We start from the raw sequence: 24,238 nt of genomic DNA on the forward strand, positions 1-24,238 counted from the left end.
ACGCACTGACTGACTGCTACTGCCGCTGCCTTCTTGAACCCCTGCACCACTACTTCCCAGGCAGGTAGGCTCCCGCAAAGCGGGTGGTCCACCCCGGGCCCATTTGGCTACCTCCCACTGCTGCCACTCTGCTGAATCCGCCCTCGCTAGTGACTTTCTGGCTCTGGCGCTGGCCCACGGGCAAGCTGCCACCCTATTCTCCCTATGATGATGAAACCCCTTCGTCACCCGACTCCCAAGTGCGATTGGCTTCATAATCATTGAGTAGTGTCTGCACGTCACTGATGTCCTCCTCAACGGTCTCTGGGTCAGGAGCCTGACTGCTCGTAACACCAGCTCCCACACCACTCTCCTCATCACTACTTGCCCGCCTAGTGGAGGAAGCGGTGGATGCCTCCTCCTGATCTTCGCTGGGCAGTAGCTGCTGACTGCCCTCTAGTAGCTCTTTCTCGCTGAAAAGTGGATCCTAGGCGACTGCATATAATACTTCTCTCGGTGAGGGAACTTAAAAAGACAGAGGAAGGTTCAGGACAGGTGGGGGCACAGGGCCTGCTCCCAGGCCACGCCAACTAAGCATGATGTCAAAGGAACCCCCCTACTCTTGACTGGGGGTGTCTGATGTAATTTGGGACAAAGTGGATGACCGAGTCAACCATTCAACAACCGCTGGGTTGCTGGTCAAGAAACGATCGCTAGATGACACCGGGAGCTCAGGCCTCTTGCTGCAACCCCTGCTGCCTCGACCGCTTACTCTGCTGCGACCTCTGCCTGCGTTGGAAACATTTAGGCTTCTGCCACTCCCCTGTGCAGGGCCTGGCACTTCTCTGTCTGACATACTGAAATATCAAATAACCAAATGTTAGATCAAATATATTTTTATTTCCCCACTAATACATGGCAAACAGGGCTTTAGAGTATATCACTGCACTGCTAAACGGCAATTAGGTCCTCATGTTTTTCAACTTTTAAACAACACAACAGGCTTTTCAACACATAAGTGCAACGCTGGACGGCGAATATATTTTTATTCTGCCACTAATACACGGCAAACAGGGCTGTAGAATATATCACTACACAGCTGAACGGCAATTAGGCCCTAATGTTTTTCTACTTTTACACTACACAAAAGGCTTTTCAACAGATAAGTGCAATGTTGGACAGCGAATATATTTTAATTTCGCCACTAATAAACGACAAACAGGGCTTTAGAGTATATCACTACACTGCAGAATGGCAATTAGGCCCTAATTTTTTTCTCCTTTTACACAACACAACAGGCTTTTCAACAGATAAGTGCAACGCTGGACGGCAAATATATTTTAATTTCACCACTAATACACGGCAAACAGGACTGTAAAGTATATCACTGCACAGCTGAACGGCAATTAGGCCCTAATGTTTTTCTACTTTTACACTACACAAAAGGCTTTTCAACAGATAAGTGCAACGCTGGACGGCGAATATATTTTCATTTCGTCACTAATACACGGCAAACAGGGCTTTAGAGTATATCACTTCACTGCAGAACGGCAATTAGGCCGTAATTTTTTTTCTACTTTTACACAACACAACAGGCTTTTCAACAGATAAGTGCAACGCAGGACGGCGAATATATTTTTATTTTGCCACTAATACACGGCAAACAGGGCTGTAGAATATATCACTGCACAGCTGAACGGCAATTAGGCCCTAATTATTTTCTACTTTTACACTACACAAAAGGCTTTTCAACAGATAAGTGCAACTCTGGATGGCGAATATATTTTTATTTCGCCACTAACACACGGCAAAAAGGACTTAACATATAACTGCACCGCACAAAGGCAAATAAGACTTACTGTAGAAAGATTTCCTTGCAATAAACCCTGTTAATGGCTGTATTAAACAGCACTTGCACCTCAATAACAATAACGGTTTGCTGGAATGACAGCTGTATAATGGCAATTTGGATCCCCAGTCAGTGTAGCAAGGGGTAACAGGATTGTTCCTATTACCCAGTCAACCTCCCCTACTGAACCCTGTTCTACACAAATGATGTGGAACGATTCCTCCTTATCCTTTCCCTGCACTTATAAATCGTCAAGTCAAGTCTATCCTATCATGTCCCTAGCACCTGCAGATGTCTCTCCCTGCACTAAGTACGCTGGTAAATGGCAGAATTTAAGATGGCTGACGTTATTTATAGGGCTGTGACATCACAGGTCTGGCTGGCTGCTGATTGGCTGCATGCATGGCATTATGGGTGATCCTGCCTTCCCAGAGTTCCTTTCTCCATGTCCTCACACATGCAGCAGCCATTTTAGGAAAAAATTTGATTCGTTACCAGGAAGCACAAGGAAATTCGCCTTCAGTGCAAATCAAATTTTTCCTGAAATTTCGGAACAAATTCCACTTTCGTCAGCCTCGATTCGCTCATCTCTAGATATAATATGTAGCTTCTTATATTCATTTGTAATATGGAGTTATACAAAGTTTGCAGAAAAGTTTATTGACAGTGTGCATTTAAACTTTATTAATATAGAATTAGCACTCTTTGATAGAGTGTGGGTTTCTCAGATCTCATTTGCAAAAATGATTCTGGGATGAGACTAAGCATATAAAATCAGTAGACTTACACATTTTCTACCTCCCTCTGGATTTCAGTAATATAAGATCCTGTCCTCAGCTTTGTCCCTCCCTCTGCATTAATTTATTTAGCTCTACTACAGTATTTAATACCATTTTACACTACACCAAAACCTCTCCATCAAAAAACTTATTCCATGTATTGCAGTATATCTCCTGAGAAAAGTTATAATTTAATGATTGAGGAGGCACGTACCAGGCAGAAGGGGAACACTGATCACATTCCAGCAATGACATCCATCCAAGTCAGAGGACCAGATTTCAGTTACGTTACAAAGGAAGAATATATATGAGTTATTTTTATCTGTAGTATCCAAACTGATTATTGTTCCTAGTGCGCAATTCTTCTCATAGCAGTCACAATTACTTGTTGTAGTAGGAGTTTTCTTGTAATGTCTGAACATACCTACTATTGTATCATTTATTCTATCATAGAATGAAAGTCTGTTACCATTTTCTGAAGAGTTTATCCAGTATATGCGGCTGCAAAATGTAATGAAAATTTTTTAAGACATAATCACAATAATAAATACCTAATAAATACTTATAAAATCATTTTAAAGAAAGTACGTTGAGTCTGGAGTCATGTCTCACTAACCAACCTAAGTTAGGCAGATACAATGTTATCATGGGCCTGGACTAAAAAACAATTCCATTTTATATACGAAACCTAGGTAGCGCTTCTACATGTAGAACCTTTCATTTTTATTTTTAGGAAGTCATTGTCCAAAGCAACATGAACAAATATATTAACCTTTTTCTCATTTTGTTATGTTGTGGCCTTGTGCTAAAATAAAGAAAAATCACCCTTCCCCCCTTCAATCTGTACTCAGTACCATATAATGACAAAGTGAACACTGACTATTAGAGATCTTTGCTAATTAAAAAAAAATTAAAAAAACTAAAATTTCCATGGACATAAATATTCAGACCCTTTGCTATGACACTTAAAATTTAGCTCTTACAGCTTTCCATTTCTCATTGTCATCTTTGAGATGTTTCTACACCTGTGGTCGTTTCAGTTGATTGCACATGATTTGGAAAGATACACTGCTGTCTATATACGGTCTCACAGCTGACAATACATATTAGAGATAAACCAAGCCATGAGGAGCAAAATACTGCCTTTAGAGTGCAGAGACAGGATTGTGTGAAGGCACAGATCTAGAAAAGGGTACTGTGGCACTGGAAGTTTCCAAGAGCACAGTGGCCTCCAGAATTATTGGAAGAAGTTTGGAACAACCAGGATTCTTCCTAGGACTGTCTGTTCCATCAAACTAAGTAATCAGGGGAAAAGGGCCTTGGTAAAAGAGGTGACCAAGAACCCAATTGTCACTCTGGCTGAGCTCCAAAGATCCTGTGTGCAGATGAGATAAACTTCCAGAAGGTCAACCATCTATGCTGCATTCTACCATTCTGGGCTTTATAGTGGAGTGCCCAAAATAAACCTCTCCGCAGTATAAGGCCTCTTGCACATGACCGCATGTAATTTGCAGTCCGCAAAAAAAGGATCCACAAAAAACACGGATGACACCCTTGTGCATTCCGTATTTTTCAGAACGAAACAGCTGGCTCTTCATAGAACAGTGCTATCTTTGTCCATAATGTGGACAATAATAGAACATGTTCTATTTTTTTTGCCGAACGGAAATGCGGAAACGGAATGCACACGGAGTGACTTCCGTTTTTTTTGCGGACCCATTTAAGTGAATGGTTCCGCATATGGTCCGCAAAAAAAAATATGGAATGGACATGGAAAGAAAATACGTTTGTGTGCAAGAGTCCTAAGACAAATGCAAGCCCATCTTAGGAACAACTGTGAATGTCCTTGAGTAGCACTCGAGAGGATCTGCAAAGAAGAATGTCAGAAAATCCCAAACTTTGTGACATCATACCCAAGAAAAGTAGACACTGTAATCGCTGCCAAAGGAGCTTCAACTAAGTACTGAGTAAAAGGTCTGAATACTTATGTCAATGCGAAATGTTAATTTTCCTTTTCAATTAATTATCAAAGATATCAAACATTCTGTTTTAACTTTTGGGGTACTAAGTCCAGAATGATGGAGAAAACTTTATTTTATTTTTTATTATCTTTTCAAAAGGCCACAGCATAGCAAAGATACCAAATATGACCAAAGTGAAAGGGACTTTGCAGTGTACTTAACATAAATGAGTCCGGCTTCCATGAAAACATGAATTAGTTGTATTTCTCATCTATAGTCTGTGTTTTTATAAAGGAGTTCTGCCATTTCTAAAAACTGTGCATACAGTATTTACATGGGGCCATGACAGGCAACAAACATTTGTATGAACATTGATTTATCCATTCAATGGCCAATGTAAAAGAGCCTTAGGGCTGTTTCACACGAGCGGATGCCATGCGTGACATCCGCTGCGTGAATGACAGCCAAGACACGATGCAGACTGCAGAAGCACGAAGCATTAACATGATTGATAATGCTCCGTGCCTCTCTGTGACCTCTTTACTACGAAATCACAGTGAGATAAAGTTGTCACTGTGATTTCGTAGTAAAGAGATCACAGAGAGGCACGGAGCATTATCAATCATGTTAATGCTCCGTGCTTCTGCTGTCCGCATCGGGTCTTGGCTGTCATTCACGCAGCGGATGTCACGCACGGCATCCTCTCGTGTGAAACAGCCCTTAAGGTACAGAGGAGAACCACTAGTCTCAGGACTGTCTTAAAACTTAAAAGGGTTCATCTTGATGAGATAAACCCTTTTAACTGGGGGATCTAAAATGTACTAGTATTTTGCTCGTGAGAAATACGTATGGTCAATCCTTCTGTGTTAAACATACAACCCAAGGTATTTAATTAAAAAGATGAATGGAACAAGTATTAAAATTCTACTTAAAGATAGAAAAGATGAATGGGAATGTACAGGCTATAAGTGATCTTGTACCTCAGCAGTGGGTAGGATACAATAGAGTGAAAGGTCAGCTTTGGAGATATCTCAGAAGAGTTGAGATGGTTTAGGACTTTCTCCTTTTGCTCCAGATCAATAAACAGAAGTTGTGTACCATTCTGTTCTGAATGTACAAGCAGATAAATATGCCTTGCAATCCAGTCTACTGTCATACCCTGACATCCAGAGAGAAGGGCATCCTTCAACAGCTACGAATAAAACAAAAGTTCAGAACAAAATGAATGCACATGTATAAAAATGACAATAGCATTTTTGATGAAATATCAAGTGGTTATTTACAAATATGAAAACCTTGCTACCTTTTTCAAGTGAGCCTAAAAAATAGCAAGTATCAAACCACTATAATGCCTTCTCGTATATTGTTTGGCACCTTAGCAGTTCTAACTGTAGTTCTGAATTGTACTCTTTTATCTGAATTTGGCACTTACTAGATAAATTCTTCTCATTAATTTGAAAGAGGTATTAATTTAATGAATAGTTCCCTAAGGTTAACTCATTGAATGTCGCTGAGGAATGTCTCCCCATCGTATGGTATGGAGATTTTAAAGGGTTTTCGAGACTATGGCTATTATTTTCAGAGACCTTGTTTTAGTGTTTTTGTATTGTTATTTCTGCATTGTTGTATGGAGCTAACATATCCACACAATAGTAATGGTACTTACTGTGCTTTTTATATAACAATAGATGAGTCCTAGACTCAAATATTACAATTATTTAATTCACATCATAATAAACACAAGTACCAGAACAGTAGATTGGCATTTTAAATCACTCAAGATGAGAGTATCATTATCCAGATAGAAGACTTGTTCATCGTGAGCTATGTAGGAAATCATCCGTAGATTTTCAACTTTTAAATTCCACAAAGTTTGTTTTCTGTCCACATCATGAAAAGATATTCCATTTATGGAAGTAGTGATTAGCACTGGAGCAGGATGAATATCTGTAATGGGAAAGGCAAGTAATAATGAAAAAACAAAAGTCATCAAATGGTTTAACCTCGGGCCCATTTTTGTTTTTGCATTTAGTTTATTTGCTTCCCATGTTCCAATAGCCATAACTTTTTACATTTTCATTTCATAGAGCCATATAAGGGCTTAATGTTTGAGGGATGATTTGTGTTTTTAATGGCACCATTTCATTTAATATGTCTAGAATTGGAAAACCAGTATAAAAAAAATTGTGGGGTTAAATTGAAAAAATAAATAAAATTCCAACAAAGTGTTTTGGGTTTTGATATTACGGCGTTCACTGTGCCCTAAAAATGCTGTGACATACTTCTGTGGCTCAACACCTGAATCAAAAAATAGGCACTGTTTATTTCCTGCCGGCAATGAGACAACCAAATAGCACAAGATACAATGTGTAGTGTTGGGCGCAAATATTTGAATAGCAAATATTAATCGCGATTATCGTCACTTCGAGAATATTTAGAATATAGTGATATACAGTATATTCATAATTTAGAATATTCTAGATTTTTTTTTCCATCAGTAACCTCCCTTCTTGCTTGTGGGCCAATGAGAAGGCTGCAATGCCTTTGTCTGAGCTTAGCAACATCCCTAGCAACCAATAGGAAAGTTGCCTACCCCTTACTATATAAGAACCTTCCCCAGCAGCCCATGTATGCAGTATTTTGCAGATCTGAGAGAGAAGCAGTGTTATTGCCGTGCTCTCTGCTTTCCTGTGTTATTACATTAGATAGTTAGCTAGTTTATATATATAATACAGATAGTTAGTGGGAGATAGTCAGAGTAAGTTAGATAGTGATATAGTGTAGCTGATAGGTTCTGCTATCCATACATACATGCTACATACATAGTGCTGTATGTTTGTATGCATGTATGTTACATACATACATAGTGCTGTGATGTCACAAGTTCACAATACTTAGTGCACCAATCACTAATAAGTAATCAGACCTGTTAAAATGTGAAGTTGCACATATTGCGACTAAATATTTGCATCATTAGTGCCGATTTCGAAATCACAAATATATTGGAGCACTCTATCTGCATATAAAGCTATTGTAATGTTCTGCCGTGCCAACCATTTTCTCCAGTCTCAGGAAACTTCTAGCAGCTTGAAAAATGTAGCTATAGTGACCCACGCCTTTATTTTGCACGCATTACGGGTATATTACATTGCCGATTTTTCGCTATCAAGAAAATAATCTCGAATTTGGAAATATATGATGAATATTCTACCAAATATTCGCAAAATATTATGAATTCGAATATTGCCCCTGACGCTCATCACTAATAATGTGGTCAAGCTATGCTAAGCAGCTGTCTGATTATACTTAGGAATCCATGTTTTATATAAGGTTCCTTACGTAAGCAATAAACAAATAAGCAGTATCAAAAATAGTTGCTGTAACTAGGCAGATTAGTCCATACTTTGCATAGAACATATAACAGATGTTTCAATAGAATATGGCAGGAAGTTAAGGATGACCCAGATGTTCTCTGCGGTTATGCTTTATTTCCTGAAATCAGACAGCCTTCACAAGAATCATTTTTAACTAGTGTTTAACATGAATATTCAAAAAGCTAATTTTTATCGCGAATATCGGGACTTCGAGAATTCGCGAAAATTTAGAATATAGTGCTATATATTCGTAATGATGAATATTCGCTTTGTTAATTTTTTTAACACAGTACACATCAGGTGATCATCCCTTCCTTTTTCTAGCTTGTGGGCCAATGAGAAGGCTTTGTCACAGCTTAGCAACATCCGTAGCAACCAATACAAAAGTTGCCTGTAAGGTGACCAAAAATGTTGACTCGCAATGTTTTTTTTTTCCCATTACGATGTACAGCACGCAGGAAAAATATTTTTATATTTTAATAGTTCTGACATTTTCAGATGCGGCAATATCTGTTTTATATATATATATATTATTATTTTTACAAACTTTTAGCTCCCTTGGTGGGTGGATCTTTTGTCTCATTCACCATAAAAGAAATATATGATGGTGAATGAGATTCTGCCATTCTACCTGCTGAGCTGTGCCATGGGCACAGCTTAGTAGGCAGATTACCATTACAGCTTAAATGGGGCTTTCCAGATAGAAACTTAAAAAAATTGCCAATGTTAAAAGTAACAAAGACAAATTACTCACCTCCACTGATGCTGCTGTTCTGATGTTACTCTGGTCCCCACTCCTTTCTGCTTCGTGTCCTTTCTTGACATGCCTGACAAGCCAGAATAGGCGCACTCAGCCAATCACTTTATTGGTTTTAGCCAATGATTAGCTGAGATAGCCTTTCGTGGAATTTCCAGCCTGTCAATGCAGGGCAGAAAGTGAAGTGCAGCTGTTAACAGACCAGAATCAGAATCCCAGTGGAGGATTAGTAAATGCAAGGTGATGCTTTGTGCTATTTTTATTCTTGTTTTTTAAAAGATGTTTTATCCTGGAAAACCTTTTTGAAGAGCCTCAGCATGATCCACGCTATTAAACTAGGCGTACATGTTGATTAAAATTACACCTTTCTTTTGTCTGCATGTTAAACAGCTGCAGATATATTTGCATTTTTTATTAATCTGCAAATGAGCAAGTTCAAGCACTGATATGTCGGACTGAGTCCTTGGAACACTGCTTTTGTGATGGCTCTGTGCTCTTCACACTCGCCCCACTCCCTGATTGACAAAACTGTATTATAGCATGATATCATATACACTACGTACAGCCTATCAAGTACAGCATTACTTTTATCAGGCCATGTTTTCATTTTGCCATACACACAAGATTTTAATTTCTATCAACTTTTATTATGGATTTAATGAGGGAGAAAAAATGTATTTAAGAAATAAAATTTAGAAAAAAGTAACTTTTTGGATTTGAACACTCTATATAAAAGGCAGCATGCCTACCTCCAGACTATAGCCCAACCATGTTTAGAATTGTGGTTTTCTATGCTTAGAAAGCTAAAACATATTATTGGTTTATTCAAAGACATACAGTATATTGTACCTGTGAAGAAACTGGTAATATGTATTAGCTTTCTAAGCATAGAAAACCACAATTCTCAACATGGTAGAACTATAGCATAGCGGTAGGTGTTCTGCCTTCCACATAGCAAGTCTCAGGTTCAAATCCTCAAAAAATAAAATAAAAAATTTGACAAGTATCTTTTAATAGATCAGAAAGGAGCCCAAGGGACTGTTACCAGAGTTTTAGGGGCCCAGCACTGCCCATTGTGAAGGACTTCAGCACCAGCACCATCCTGCATCCCCCAACTCTCCTCCCTGAGCTCCTTCACAATTGGCAGTGCAGGGCTCCTGAAACTCTGGTAAGAGCCCCTTGGGCTGACCTAATTAGCATATTTATGTTTTTAGAACTAAACAAAATCATTCCTAGATATGGCAAATCCCACTAACATGCTAATAGAGACCTAGCAGCACATGTAAAGAGCTCTATATGTTAAAACTAGCTGACAGATTCCCTTTAAGAGCTTCTCATTGTTAAAGGGGTTGGCCAAGTTATATTTATTGATGACCTATCCTCAGGATAGGTCATCAATATCAGATCGGCGGGGGTCCGACACCCGGCACCCCCTCCGATCAGCTGTTTGAAGAGAAGGCCTGCGCGGTGTCAGCGCTGCCTCCTCTTCACTATTTACCTTCTAGCCGTTGCATCTGCAGTGGTGAGCAGGTGTAATTACACCCAAGCCTTCCTATTGAAATGAATGGGAAGGCTTGGGTGTAATTACACCTGCTCACCACTGCAGATGCAACGGCTAGAAGGTAAACAGTGAAGAGGAGGCAGCGCTGGCACGGCGCGCGCCTTCTCTTCAAACAGCTGATCGAAGGGGGTGCCAGGTGTCGGACCCTCGCTGATCTGATATTGATGACCTATCCTGAGGATAGGTCATCAATAAATATAACTTGGACAACCCCTTTAAGGGAGTATTACGCAGGCAGATTTTCTGCCAGATGATCACTAACGAGCTTTCGTATGAATGCTCGTTAGCATCATCTTGCAGTGTAATACTGCTGCTGATTGCACAATAAATTAGCAGACGTGCTGTCTAATTACGATCTGCAGCTGGCAAACCACTGTACAGCGTGGGGCGAACGATGACATAGCAATTACTCCTCCCCATGCTGTGGAGGAGATCACTGCATGTAATAGCAGTGGTCTCTTCAGCAACCGAGCGGACGATTGCCAGAAGGGAATGCTTACCTCCCGACAATCGTCTGCATGATCAGGGTGTCTAATACATTCTTTAGTAACTCCAAAAAGAAGTGCGCCATTTAAAAGCTATCTTTATTAAGTCATGGAAAGTGACAAAATAAAAATGTCAGGTATACAGGTGAAACTCGAAAAATTTGAATATCGTGCAAAAATCCATTTATTTCAGTAATGCAAATTAAAAGGAATTGCATTAATGCAGCTTAAAATTAGAAGTGAAAAGGATCAATATTCTAGGCTCAAAGTGTCACACTCTAGTCAGCTAATTAACCCATACCCCTTGAGCGAAGGGCACCTCAAAATTGTGACTTTGGGGTTTCATAAGTAAAGATGTCGCGAACATAAAAAAAATTCTGTTCGCGAACGGCGGACGCGAATTTCTACAAATGTTCGCGAACATGCGAACCGGGCGAACCACCATTGACTTCTATAGGCAGGCGAATTTTGAAACCCACAGGGACTCTTTTTGGCCACAATAGTGATGGAAAAGTTGTTTCAAGGGAACTAACACCTGGACTGTGGTACGCCAGAGGGGGATCCATGGCAAAACTCCCATGGAAAATTACATAGTTGACGTAGAGTTGGATTTTAATCCATAAAGGGCATAAATCACCTAACAATCCAATTTTTTTTTGAACAACGTGGTTTAAAACATCCAGTGTGTGTATACGATCAGGTATGATGTTGTATCGATCAGGTAGTGTAAGGGTTACGCCCGCTTCACAGACATTGACAGACCAAACTCCCCTTTTAATGCACCGCAAACAACCGCAAACAGTCCATTTGCCCAAACGCAAACTTTCCATTTGCACAAGGTTGGATACAAAGCTAGCCATGTCCCGTTGATGTCATTGAAGGTTTCTTCCTCCACCCAGCCACGTACAACACCAAGGGTCCCGAAAAGGTGAATTGAATAGATTTTTCAAATGGGGAGATGGTTAAAAAAACGCTGACTCCCTCCCCTTTGTTTGAATCCACGGTCACTGCGTCTGTGCAGTGCAATTTACTGTCCCACCCGATATGAGTGCTATTTTCTATAGTTCTCTCTTCTCATCAGTTTAATCCCTGTTATGTCCCCAATCTGGGGTCCATTTATTAACCACCTCCCGACCGCCTAACGCGCCGATGCGTCCGGGAGGTGGTTGATTTGTTCCTCCTGGACGCATCGGCGCGTCATCTCGCGAGACGCGAGATTTCGTCACAGCCGGCCCACGCATGCGCATCGCGGGCCGGCATTTCGTAGCAAAGTATTTCGTCAGCAACCTGCCGGCCACGATCATTGGCTGGCAGGTTGCTGATTTTTTTTAAAAACAATCAGCAGCCATATAACCCATCATATTAGTAAATATGATGGGGTTATATGGCTGCTGTGCTCCTCTGCTCCTTCTTTTGTTCGGTTGGTTCCAGCAGAGGAGCAGAGGAGCACACATCACTGTGAGTACCCACTACACCACACTTAGCCCCCAGATCACCCCTATTAACCCTTTGATCACCCCTTTGATCGCCCCTGTCAATCACTAGTGAAAGGAAAAAAGTGATCAGTGCAAACTGTCACTTTTTTTTTTCACTGGTATTGACCGTTAGGTTTTAGGTATAGTTTAGGCCCCTTGGTTAGGTAGTTTAGGGATCGGTTAGCGCCCAGCCCACTGCACCGCAGTCCGTTATTCGCTGATTAGCGTATCGCTAATCAGCATTTGTACTTTTATAGTATCTGGAAGTGATCAAAACTGATCACGGTCAGATCTATAATTGTATTAGTGTCACTTTAGTTCTCCCTCCACCCAAAACGCAGTGTTTGCCCGATCAGGCCTGATCGGTCGCCCACACGTGCGTTCGCCCACGCCCGCCCCACCGCAGTGACAAAAAAAAATTATTTTTTTTCATCGCTGCACATTCACTTTACACACACTGCGGCGATCAAAAAATCAGTTTTGATATTTTTTATCAACCGCAGCGGCCTCCGGTACTTCGCTAGCCTCCCATTTGTAAGACAGGCTTGCTTTTTTTTTCTTGGGTAGTCTCAGGGAATACCCCTAAATTTAGTTGCCCACATGTCAAACAGGGGGTATTCTTCTGAAGAGGCCTACAGGCTTCTGACCCAGTCGGATGAGGAGTGGGAACCCTCATCTGATGAATCTAGCGGGTCAGAATACGAACCTGTAGAAAGCAGTGGCTCTCTGACCCAAAGTTCGGACGAGGAGGCTGAGGTCCCTGATAGCACCAGGCGTACCCGGCCCCGTGTCGCTAGACCGCAGGTTGCGCAGGATCCGCTTCAAGAGCAGCAGAGTGGGGCTGGTGCTGTCGGATTACGTGGTGAGGCATACACCAGCAGCCCAGCCCTTCCTGGACCTAGTACCAGCACTGCCGTAGAACATGGTGAAGTAGCGAGCACCAGAAGGGCAGTTGAAGCTGGTACGGTGGCACGTGCAGTAGTGACCCCGTCGCAGCCACCGCAAAGACGTGCCCGTAGAGCCCCTAGAATCCCAGAGGTGCTGGCAAACCCTGATTGGCAGTCCCCAACTTCAGCCGCACCATTAGTTCCCCCTTTCACCGCCCAGTCTGGAGTTCGGGTTGAGACAGCTCAGATCGGTTCGGCCCTGGGATTTTTTGAGCTGTTCTTGCGGAGCTCTTAGACTTAGTTGTGGCAGAGACAAACCGGTATGCCACACAATTTATAACCGCTAACCCGGGAAGCTTTTATGCCCAGCCTTTCCGGTGGAAACCAGTCCAAGTTTCCGAAATTAAAACTTTTTTGGGCCTCCTCCTCAACATGGGTCTAACTAAAAAGCATGAATTGCGGTCATATTGGTCCACGAACCCAATTCATCACATGCCCATGTTCTCTGCTGCTATGTCCAGGACACGATTTGAGACCATCCTGCGTTTCCTGCACTTTAGTGATAACAGCACCTCCCGTCCCAGAGGCCACCCTGCTTTTGACCGGCTCCACAAAATTCGGCCCCTCATAGACCATTTCAACCTGAAATTTGCAGATATGTATACCCCAGAGCAAAACATCTGCGTAGACGAGTCCCTTATACATTTTACCAGGCGCCTTGGCTTCAAACAATACATCCCAAGCAAGCGCGCCCGGTATGGGGTCAAATTGTATAAGCTCTGTGAAAGGGCCACAGGCTATACACACAAATTTCGTGTCTATGAGGGAAAAGATCAGACCCTGGAGCCAGTCGGTTGCCCTGACTACCTGGGGAGCAGTGGGAAGATAGTCTGGGACTTGGTGTCACCCTTATTCGGCAAGGGGTACCATCTTTATGTGGACAATTTTTACACAAGTGTGGCCCTCTTTAGGCATTTGTTTCTAGAACGGATTGGCGCCTGTGGTACCGCGCGAACTAGTCGCGAGGGCTTCCCCCAACGGCTCGTTACCACCCGTCTTGCAAGGGGGCAGAGGGCCGCACTGTGTAACGAAGAACTGCTCGCGGTGAAATGGAGAGACAAGTGTGACGTTTACATGCTCTCCTCCATTCACGCAGACACGACAAGTATTAAGGCTGATTTTCAGCCTGTATTTGTGGGCAGGGCGTAGCTCCCTATATATGCCTGTCAAGGTCTCCCCTCAGGTGGTGTGTCTCACTTACGTTCGTAGGAGGAGCCACATCTAGCCGTCTAGCAAGCTGTTTGTTTCTCTCTCTCGTCCAGAGTGAATTGCTGCACGGTGCTACATTCCGGTGAGAAGTCTTTCTCCTCAAAGTAAGTTTATGGAGCGTGATACTCCCGTACGTCCTCCAGCAGTGCTTCCCTAAAATCACCTTGCGGTTCAAGGCGGAACGCATGTACTTCCGCCCGCCTCCTGTACGCGCTCAGCCGGCAGCAGCGCTTCCCCAAGTCGTCTTGCGGTCCAGGGTGGAACGCACCTACTTCCGCCCGCCTCCGGCACGCGCACAGCCGGCAGCAGCGCTTCCCCAAGTCGTCTTGCGGTCCAAGGTGGAACGCACTTACTTCCGCCTGCCCCATTCAGCCTCCCCAGGCGGAGCACAGACCGTTCCCACACACTCACCCGCCGGAGCCGCACCGGAGTCCTCCTTCCCCAGCGTGAGGTACCGCAGTATGACTGCAGTGTGTGGCTCTGGACTCATGGCGTTCCATCAGGGTCGGTCTGTGGCCCGCATGGTGACACTGCCAGGCACTCAGAAGATGGGTCACATCCACATGCGGCGAGGTTCTGGCATGTTGCCGTTCCAAACTGGTCACGCACTCAGATATTCTCAGGCATGTCAGTTCGTCTTTTCAGATGAATGAGGTCTGAGAAGAGTTTGTCCCAGCAAGTCCAGCCCTGTGCCCCCACTCCCTGCAGTTCCCCAGCACACCCCGCATGTCACCCTGGTTCCATCTTCATGTCGTATGTCTCCTGGATCGTCCAGGCTCAGTGCCAACGTTGCATGTCACCTGGATCGTCCAGGCCTAGTCTAATGTTGTATGTTACCTGGATCGTCCAGGCCCAGTCCAATGTTGTATGTTACCTGGATCGTCCAGGCCCTGGTCTCATGTTGTATGTTACCTGGATCGTCCAGGCCAGTCCAATGTTGTATGTTACCTGGATCGTCCAGGCCCTGGTCTCATGTTGTATGTTACCTGGATCGTCCAGGCCCAGTCCAATGTTGTATGTTACCTGGATCGTCCAGGCCCTGGTCTCATGTTGTATGTTACCTGGATCGTCCAGGCCCTGGTCTCATGTTGTATGTTACCTGGATCGTCCAGGCCCTGGTCTCATGTTGTATGTTACCTGGATCGTCCAGGCCAGTCCAATGTTGTATGTTACCTGGATCGTCCAGGCCCTGGTCTCATGTTGTATGTTACCTGGATCGTCCAGGCCCTGGTCTCATGTTGTACGTTACCTGGATCGTCCAGGCCTAGTCCAATGTTTTTTGTCACCTGGTTCGTCCAGGCCACGCTTCACGTCATAGGTCACCTGGATCGTCCAGGCCATGGTCCAGTGTCGCGCGTTTCCTGGACCTTCCAGGCACGTTCCTGTAGGGTCACCTGGATCGTCCAGGACATGTCTCGCATGCGTACCGCCTGGATCATCCAGGTCCAGTGTCGATGTTGCATGTCACCTGGATCGTCCAGGCCAAGTTCAATGTGGTATATCACCCGGATCATCTGGGCTGTTCAATCTAGTGTGCCACTGGGTTCGCCATACCCTATCCTAGTCTGCATAGGCTCGGCTTCATGAGCCTTACGGACGTTCAAGGGTCTCACGGTTCCCATCCTTTCTCACGGCTACGTCATTCAGTCTACTTAAATTTTCCCTCAGATTCCTAGAAGTGTTTCCAGCTGCTATAATTTCCAAGTAGAAAGTAGGCTAAAGTTCTGCAAGGTAAGATATTCGATACAAGAGTTATATCACTGGTAGGTTCTGTTCTTGCCTTTTTAAGTCCACATATACCTTGTCTAGCTCTTATTTTTGGTTTTCCTGTCCGCGGCAATCCAGATCAAGTCATTCGTCAGATGTCGGTTCAGCTTAAGGCGGGTCCAAGATGTCACAGGTGTCCGATATAGAAGACAACGTCTCTTCCTTAGGCTCTGCAGTCTCAGGTCGGGTCACCAACAGATCCCTCCGGAGCTGGACCATCCCAAAGTTAATTGCTGAGCTGAATAGGAAAGGGATCCGGTATCCTGCATCTGCCAGAAAAGCAGAACTTTTCAGAATTTTGATGTCTGAGGCTGGGCCCTCTGGGGAACAAACTTCCCTGTCATCAATTCAGCTCTCACTGTCTCAGCTCCAATCCTCCATCAGTGGTTTGGTCAGTTCGGTCTCTGACATCCAGTCCAGAGTCGACGTTCTGGAAGTCCAGCCCTCAACATCCGGTCAAAGTCAGGCTACCACATCATCCCTGGCCATCCCACAGTCTCTCCCAGGAGATGCCCGACGCGGATCCCACGGGAGCCTCAATTCCGCCACACAACACTCTAGTGATGGACTAGAGTCTCTCATCTCGACAGCAAAACATTTCATAAGCCAATCCTTAGCCCCAAACACGGCCAGGAATTACAGAACCGGGTTGAAAGCATTCAGTAGGTTTAGACTCCTTTACCCTCAGGGCGACCGGGACGAAACATCGTACCTGCTGGCGTTCATAGCTTTCTGTCAATCCCAACTCAAACTCTCTCACAGTTCCATCAAAATATACCTAGCAGGCCTCCAACACCACTTCATGCTTAGTAATCCGGATCGTTCTTCCATTTTCTCAAACCAGGCCATCAAGGCAGCCCTTAGGGGAATTCAGAAAACCGCCAAACAAACTCCCTCCCGCAGACAACCGGTGTCCACCAAGCTGTTCAGGGATCTGTCTTCCGCGCTAGACGGCTCCCCTTTTGGGCCCTTGACCAGCACGGTATTACAAGCAGCCATGTTTTTAAGTTTTTACGGCTTTCTCCGTCCAGGAGAATTCACCGGCAGCACCCCGGGGCACGGCTGTCTTCGCAAAGACCAGCTGTCGTGGCATAATGACCATTTCATACTCAGCCTACCACTGACCAAAACAAGCCAAACAGGGCCACCCACGGAGATTAAATATTTCCCTACCCAAAACAACTGGTGCCCGGTCCGGATTCTTAACAAATTATTATCCCTGTTACAGTCTGCTCCTCCCAACAGTCCTCTCCTACCCTTCAAAGATAAACACCTCTCTTCACATCAATTCACGTCCCATATCCGTTCGCTAACGGCAGGCCTTGGGTACGACCCAGGCGTCATCTCGGGTCACTCATTCCGCATCGGAGCGGCTTCGTCAGCTTCAAAACACCAAGTCCCTGCTCATGTCATCCGTTCCATGGGACGCTGGAGATCTTCTTGTTTCAACAGATACATCCCGAATCCACATAGGGAAATATCCCAGGCTTTTCAATCGTTGGCGTTATAGGTCATGCGGGGCGGTAGCACACAATAAACCAGTTTGCACGACACAGTGTACTTGTCTCTTTTGCCCTCTCCAGGCCTACCCACGCCCGTGGCTCCCGGCACAACTCAGCCATAGTTTAGGTTTGGCATGCCTTACCCACGTCCAAGACGCTTCCAGCCCTGCCCATAATACTAATTGAGCGAGCAACCCGTGTCATTGAAAAGCCCCTCTCAGTCCACGACTATAACCTTCACATGGGAGGGGTGGACTTCAATGACCAGATGTTGTCTCCGTATTTAGTTTCCCGCAGAACCAGAAGTTGGTATAAGAAGGTGTCTGTATATTTAATTCAATTGGCTCTGTATAATAGTTTTGTTCTCTACAGTAAGGCTGGGAGAACTGGATCCTTCCTCAAATTTCAGGAAGAGATCATCGAGAACCTCCTGTACCCAGGAGGTTCCGTGGCCCCATCCACCAGTGTAGTTAGCCGTCTACACGAGCGACATTTCCCCAATGTCGTTGCTGGTACCTCAACCCACCCGTCACCCCGAAAAATATGTCGTGTCTGTAGCAGGAGTGGAATAAGGCGTGACACCCGCTATTTCTGTCCTGACTGTCCGGACCACCCTGCCCTATGCTTAGGGGAGTGTTTCCGGAAGTACCACACACAGGTACACCTAGCATAGGGATCATCTCACCAGGACAGGCACACAGGGCTATTAGGGCCCATTCACTCACTGCTGCTGCAAACGTCTCCTTTCACCTGGGACAAAGTGCATAACGCACTTCGCCACATCTTTGGGCGATTTGCGCTTTGCACATTGACCCATGGGGAAGGAGAGGTTTGTTCTATAAAGGTAAAAAAAAAAAAAAAAAAAAAAAAGTAAGCAAACACGTTAATGTTTAGTTCAAAAAGTTAAAGTTTACATGTTCTGTTCCAAAGTTAATAAAATTATTGCGTTGTGGCCTGGTTTTTTCTTTTTTTTTTTTTTCTTTTTTTACCTTCCAGGTGGACCAACCGATCGACTAGCTGCAGCACTGATGTGCATTCTGACAGAAGCATTGCGCTGCTGTCAGATTACACGCAAGACGGTGTATGCGGCGCTGCAAGACGAGATTTTCTCCTCTGCAGTAACAGATACGTTTGCCGAGGCATACGAGCTGAGGAGGAGGCGGCGTTCCTATGCTTTGGCAAACACTTTGTATATATATAAAAAAAAAAAAAATCCCGGCAATGATTTATTCATCCACATCGAGCTAAGTGGGTATGGATGTAGGGCGGAGCTCCTATGTCCTGGCAGACGCCTTTCCCCTCCTTTTTTTTTTTTGGCAGAGATTTTTTCATCCACATTGATCGATGCGAATGAAGAAATCTGTGCCGTTCATTTTTTTCTTTCAGCCCAGAGGCTGAACGGAAAAAAAAATCTCATTACCTGTATGCTCAATATAAGGAGAATAGCAGAAACTCCTAATGCTGGCCATACATGTAATGATTGCGGAGACCCTCAAATGCCAGGGCAGTACAAACACCCCACAACTGACCCCATTTTGGAAAGAAGACACCCCAAGGTATTTGCTGAGGGGCATATGAAGTCCATGAAAGATTTAAATTTTTGTCCTAAGTTAGCGGAAAGTGAGACTTTGTGAGAAAAAACAAAAAAAAAATCAATTTCCGCTAACTTATGCGAAAAAAAAAATTCTATGAACTTGCCAGGCCCCTCATTGGATACCTTGGGGTGTCTTCTTTCCAAAGTGGGGTCACATGTGGGGTATTTATACTGCCCTGGCTTTTTAGGGGCCCTAAAGCGTGAGAAGAAGTCTGGGATCCAAATGTCTAAAAATGCCCTCCTAAAAGGAATTTGGGCACCTTTGCGCATCTAGGCTGCAAAAAAGTGTCACACATCTGGTATCAACGTACTCAGGAGAAGTTGGGGAATGTGTTTTGGGGTGTCATTTTACATATACCCAAATGTTTTGCTGTCAAGGTCTCCCCTCAGGTGGTGTGTCTCACTTACCCCTCCCTCCCACCCCTCTTCTCACACACCCCAATAGGGTACGCCCTCTCCAGGCCTACCCACGCCCGTGGCTCCCGGCACAACTCAGCCATAGTTTAGGTTTGGCATGCCTTACCCACGTCCAAGACGCTTCCAGCCCTGCCCATAATACTAATTGAGCGAGCAACCCGTGTCATTGAAAAGCCCCTCTCAGTCCACGACTATAACCTTCACATGGGAGGGGTGGACTTCAATGACCAGATGTTGTCTCCGTATTTAGTTTCCCGCAGAACCAGAAGTTGGTATAAGAAGGTGTCTGTATATTTAATTCAATTGGCTCTGTATAATAGTTTTGTTCTCTACAGTAAGGCTGGGAGAACTGGATCCTTCCTCAAATTTCAGGAAGAGATCATCGAGAACCTCCTGTACCCAGGAGGTTCCGTGGCCCCATCCACCAGTGTAGTTAGCCGTCTACACGAGCGACATTTCCCCAATGTCGTTGCTGGTACCTCAACCCACCCGTCACCCCGAAAAATATGTCGTGTCTGTAGCAGGAGTGGAATAAGGCGTGACACCCGCTATTTCTGTCCTGACTGTCCGGACCACCCTGCCCTATGCTTAGGGGAGTGTTTCCGGAAGTACCACACACAGGTACACCTAGCATAGGGATCATCTCACCAGGACAGGCACACAGGGCTATTAGGGCCCATTCACTCACTGCTGCTGCAAACGTCTCCTTTCACCTGGGACAAAGTGCATAACGCACTTCGCCACATCTTTGGGCGATTTGCGCTTTGCACATTGACCCATGGGGAAGGAGAGGTTTGTTCTATAAAGGTAAAAAAAAAAAAAAAAAAAGTAAGCAAACACGTTAATGTTTAGTTCAAAAAGTTAAAGTTTACATGTTCTGTTCCAAAGTTAATAAAATTATTGCGTTGTGGCCTGGTTTTTTCTTTTTTTTTTTTTTCTTTTTTTACCTTCCAGGTGGACCAACCGATCGACTAGCTGCAGCACTGATGTGCATTCTGACAGAAGCATTGCGCTGCTGTCAGATTACACGCAAGACGGTGTATGCGGCGCTGCAAGACGAGATTTTCTCCTCTGCAGTAACAGATACGTTTGCCGAGGCATACGAGCTGAGGAGGAGGCGGCGTTCCTATGCTTTGGCAAACACTTTGTATATATATAAAAAAAAAAAAATCCCGGCAATGATTTATTCATCCACATCGAGCTAAGTGGGTATGGATGTAGGGCGGAGCTCCTATGTCCTGGCAGACGCCTTTCCCCTCCTTTTTTTTTTTTGGCAGAGATTTTTTCATCCACATTGATCGATGCGAATGAAGAAATCTGTGCCGTTCATTTTTTTCTTTCAGCCCAGAGGCTGAACGGAAAAAAAAATCTCATTACCTGTATGCTCAATATAAGGAGAATAGCAGAAACTCCTAATGCTGGCCATACATGTAATGATTGCGGAGACCCTCAAATGCCAGGGCAGTACAAACACCCCACAACTGACCCCATTTTGGAAAGAAGACACCCCAAGGTATTTGCTGAGGGGCATATGAAGTCCATGAAAGATTTAAATTTTTGTCCTAAGTTAGCGGAAAGTGAGACTTTGTGAGAAAAAACAAAAAAAAAATCAATTTCCGCTAACTTATGCGAAAAAAAAAATTCTATGAACTTGCCAGGCCCCTCATTGGATACCTTGGGGTGTCTTCTTTCCAAAGTGGGGTCACATGTGGGGTATTTATACTGCCCTGGCTTTTTAGGGGCCCTAAAGCGTGAGAAGAAGTCTGGGATCCAAATGTCTAAAAATGCCCTCCTAAAAGGAATTTGGGCACCTTTGCGCATCTAGGCTGCAAAAAAGTGTCACACATCTGGTATCAACGTACTCAGGAGAAGTTGGGGAATGTGTTTTGGGGTGTCATTTTACATATACCCAAATGTTTTGCTGTCAAGGTCTCCCCTCAGGTGGTGTGTCTCACTTACCCCTCCCTCCCACCCCTCTTCTCACACACCCCAATAGGGTACGCCCTCTCCAGGCCTACCCACGCCCGTGGCTCCCGGCACAACTCAGCCATAGTTTAGGTTTGGCATGCCTTACCCACGTCCAAGACGCTTCCAGCCCTGCCCATAATACTAATTGAGCGAGCAACCCGTGTCATTGAAAAGCCCCTCTCAGTCCACGACTATAACCTTCACATGGGAGGGGTGGACTTCAATGACCAGATGTTGTCTCCGTATTTAGTTTCCCGCAGAACCAGAAGTTGGTATAAGAAGGTGTCTGTATATTTAATTCAATTGGCTCTGTATAATAGTTTTGTTCTCTACAGTAAGGCTGGGAGAACTGGATCCTTCCTCAAATTTCAGGAAGAGATCATCGAGAACCTCCTGTACCCAGGAGGTTCCGTGGCCCCATCCACCAGTGTAGTTAGCCGTCTACACGAGCGACATTTCCCCAATGTCGTTGCTGGTACCTCAACCCACCCGTCACCCCGAAAAATATGTCGTGTCTGTAGCAGGAGTGGAATAAGGCGTGACACCCGCTATTTCTGTCCTGACTGTCCGGACCACCCTGCCCTATGCTTAGGGGAGTGTTTCCGGAAGTACCACACACAGGTACACCTAGCATAGGGATCATCTCACCAGGACAGGCACACAGGGCTATTAGGGCCCATTCACTCACTGCTGCTGCAAACGTCTCCTTTCACCTGGGACAAAGTGCATAACGCACTTCGCCACATCTTTGGGCGATTTGCGCTTTGCACATTGACCCATGGGGAAGGAGAGGTTTGTTCTATAAAGGTAAAAAAAAAAAAAAAAAAAAAAAAAAAGTAAGCAAACACGTTAATGTTTAGTTCAAAAAGTTAAAGTTTACATGTTCTGTTCCAAAGTTAATAAAATTATTGCGTTGTGGCCTGGTTTTTTCTTTTTTTTTTTTTTTCTTTTTTTACCTTCCAGGTGGACCAACCGATCGACTAGCTGCAGCACTGATGTGCATTCTGACAGAAGCATTGCGCTGCTGTCAGATTACACGCAAGACGGTGTATGCGGCGCTGCAAGACGAGATTTTCTCCTCTGCAGTAACAGATACGTTTGCCGAGGCATACGAGCTGAGGAGGAGGCGGCGTTCCTATGCTTTGGCAAACACTTTGTATATATATAAAAAAAAATAAAAATCCCGGCAATGATTTATTCATCCACATCGAGCTAAGTGGGTATGGATGTAGGGCGGAGCTCCTATGTCCTGGCAGACGCCTTTCCCCTCCTTTTTTTTTTTTGGCAGAGATTTTTTCATCCACATTGATCGATGCGAATGAAGAAATCTGTGCCGTTCATTTTTTTCTTTCAGCCCAGAGGCTGAACGGAAAAAAAAATCTCATTACCTGTATGCTCAATATAAGGAGAATAGCAGAAACTCCTAATGCTGGCCATACATGTAATGATTGCGGAGACCCTCAAATGCCAGGGCAGTACAAACACCCCACAACTGACCCCATTTTGGAAAGAAGACACCCCAAGGTATTTGCTGAGGGGCATATGAAGTCCATGAAAGATTTAAATTTTTGTCCTAAGTTAGCGGAAAGTGAGACTTTGTGAGAAAAAACAAAAAAAAAATCAATTTCCGCTAACTTATGCGAAAAAAAAAATTCTATGAACTTGCCAGGCCCCTCATTGGATACCTTGGGGTGTCTTCTTTCCAAAGTGGGGTCACATGTGGGGTATTTATACTGCCCTGGCTTTTTAGGGGCCCTAAAGCGTGAGAAGAAGTCTGGGATCCAAATGTCTAAAAATGCCCTCCTAAAAGGAATTTGGGCACCTTTGCGCATCTAGGCTGCAAAAAAGTGTCACACATCTGGTATCGACGTACTCAGGAGAAGTTGGGGAATGTGTTTTGGGGTGTCATTTTACATATACCCATACTGGGTGAGATAAACATCTTGGTCAAATGCCAACTTTGTATAAAAAAATTTGAAAAGTTGTCTTTTGCCAGGATATTTCTCTCACCCAGCATGGGTATATGTAAAATGACACCCCAAAACACATTCCCCAACTTCTCCTGAGTACGGCGATACCAGATGTGTGACACTTTTTTGCAGCCAAGGTGGGCAAAGGGGCACATATTCCAAAGTGCACCTTTCGGATTTCGCAGGCCATTTTTTACACATTTTGATTGCAAAGTACTTCTCACACATTTGGGCCCCTAAATTGCCAGGGCAGTATAACTACGCCACAAGTGACCCCATTTTGGAAAGAAGACACCCCAAGGTATTCCGTGAGGGGCATGGCGAGTTCCTAGAATTTTTTATTTTTTGTCGCAAGTTAGTGGAATATGAGACTTTGTAAGGAAAAAAGAGAAAAAAAAAATCATCATTTTCCGCTAACTTGTGACAAAAAAATAAAAAGTTCTATGAACTCACTATGCCCATCAGCGAATACCTTGGGGTGTCTACTTTCCGAAATGGGGTCATTTGTGGGGTTTTTCTACTGTTTGGGCATTGTAGAACCTCAGAAATCATGACAGGTGCTCAGAAAATCAGAGCGGTTTCAAAAAGCGGAAATTCACATTTTTGTACCATAGTGTGTAAACGCTATAACTTTTACCCAAACC

General features: G+C 44.2%; 1 protein-coding gene across 1 annotated transcript in view; it reads right to left on the minus strand.

The window, feature by feature from the left end:
- ROS1 (ROS proto-oncogene 1, receptor tyrosine kinase) overlaps positions 1–24,238 on the minus strand; it is a 256,125-nt gene that overhangs the window by 120,312 nt on the left and 111,575 nt on the right. The window contains exons 22-24 of the mRNA XM_044291160.1: positions 6,316–6,515; positions 5,549–5,760; positions 2,822–3,108 (exon numbers count right to left, since the gene is read on the minus strand). Of these exons, the coding sequence (XP_044147095.1) occupies positions 2,822–3,108; positions 5,549–5,760; positions 6,316–6,515 (699 nt within the window). The remainder of the gene's footprint in view (positions 1–2,821; positions 3,109–5,548; positions 5,761–6,315; positions 6,516–24,238) is intronic.

The sequence above is a fragment of the Bufo gargarizans genome, chromosome 4 (assembly GCF_014858855.1).
Source record: "Bufo gargarizans isolate SCDJY-AF-19 chromosome 4, ASM1485885v1, whole genome shotgun sequence".
NCBI classification, from domain to species: domain Eukaryota; kingdom Metazoa; phylum Chordata; class Amphibia; order Anura; family Bufonidae; genus Bufo; species Bufo gargarizans.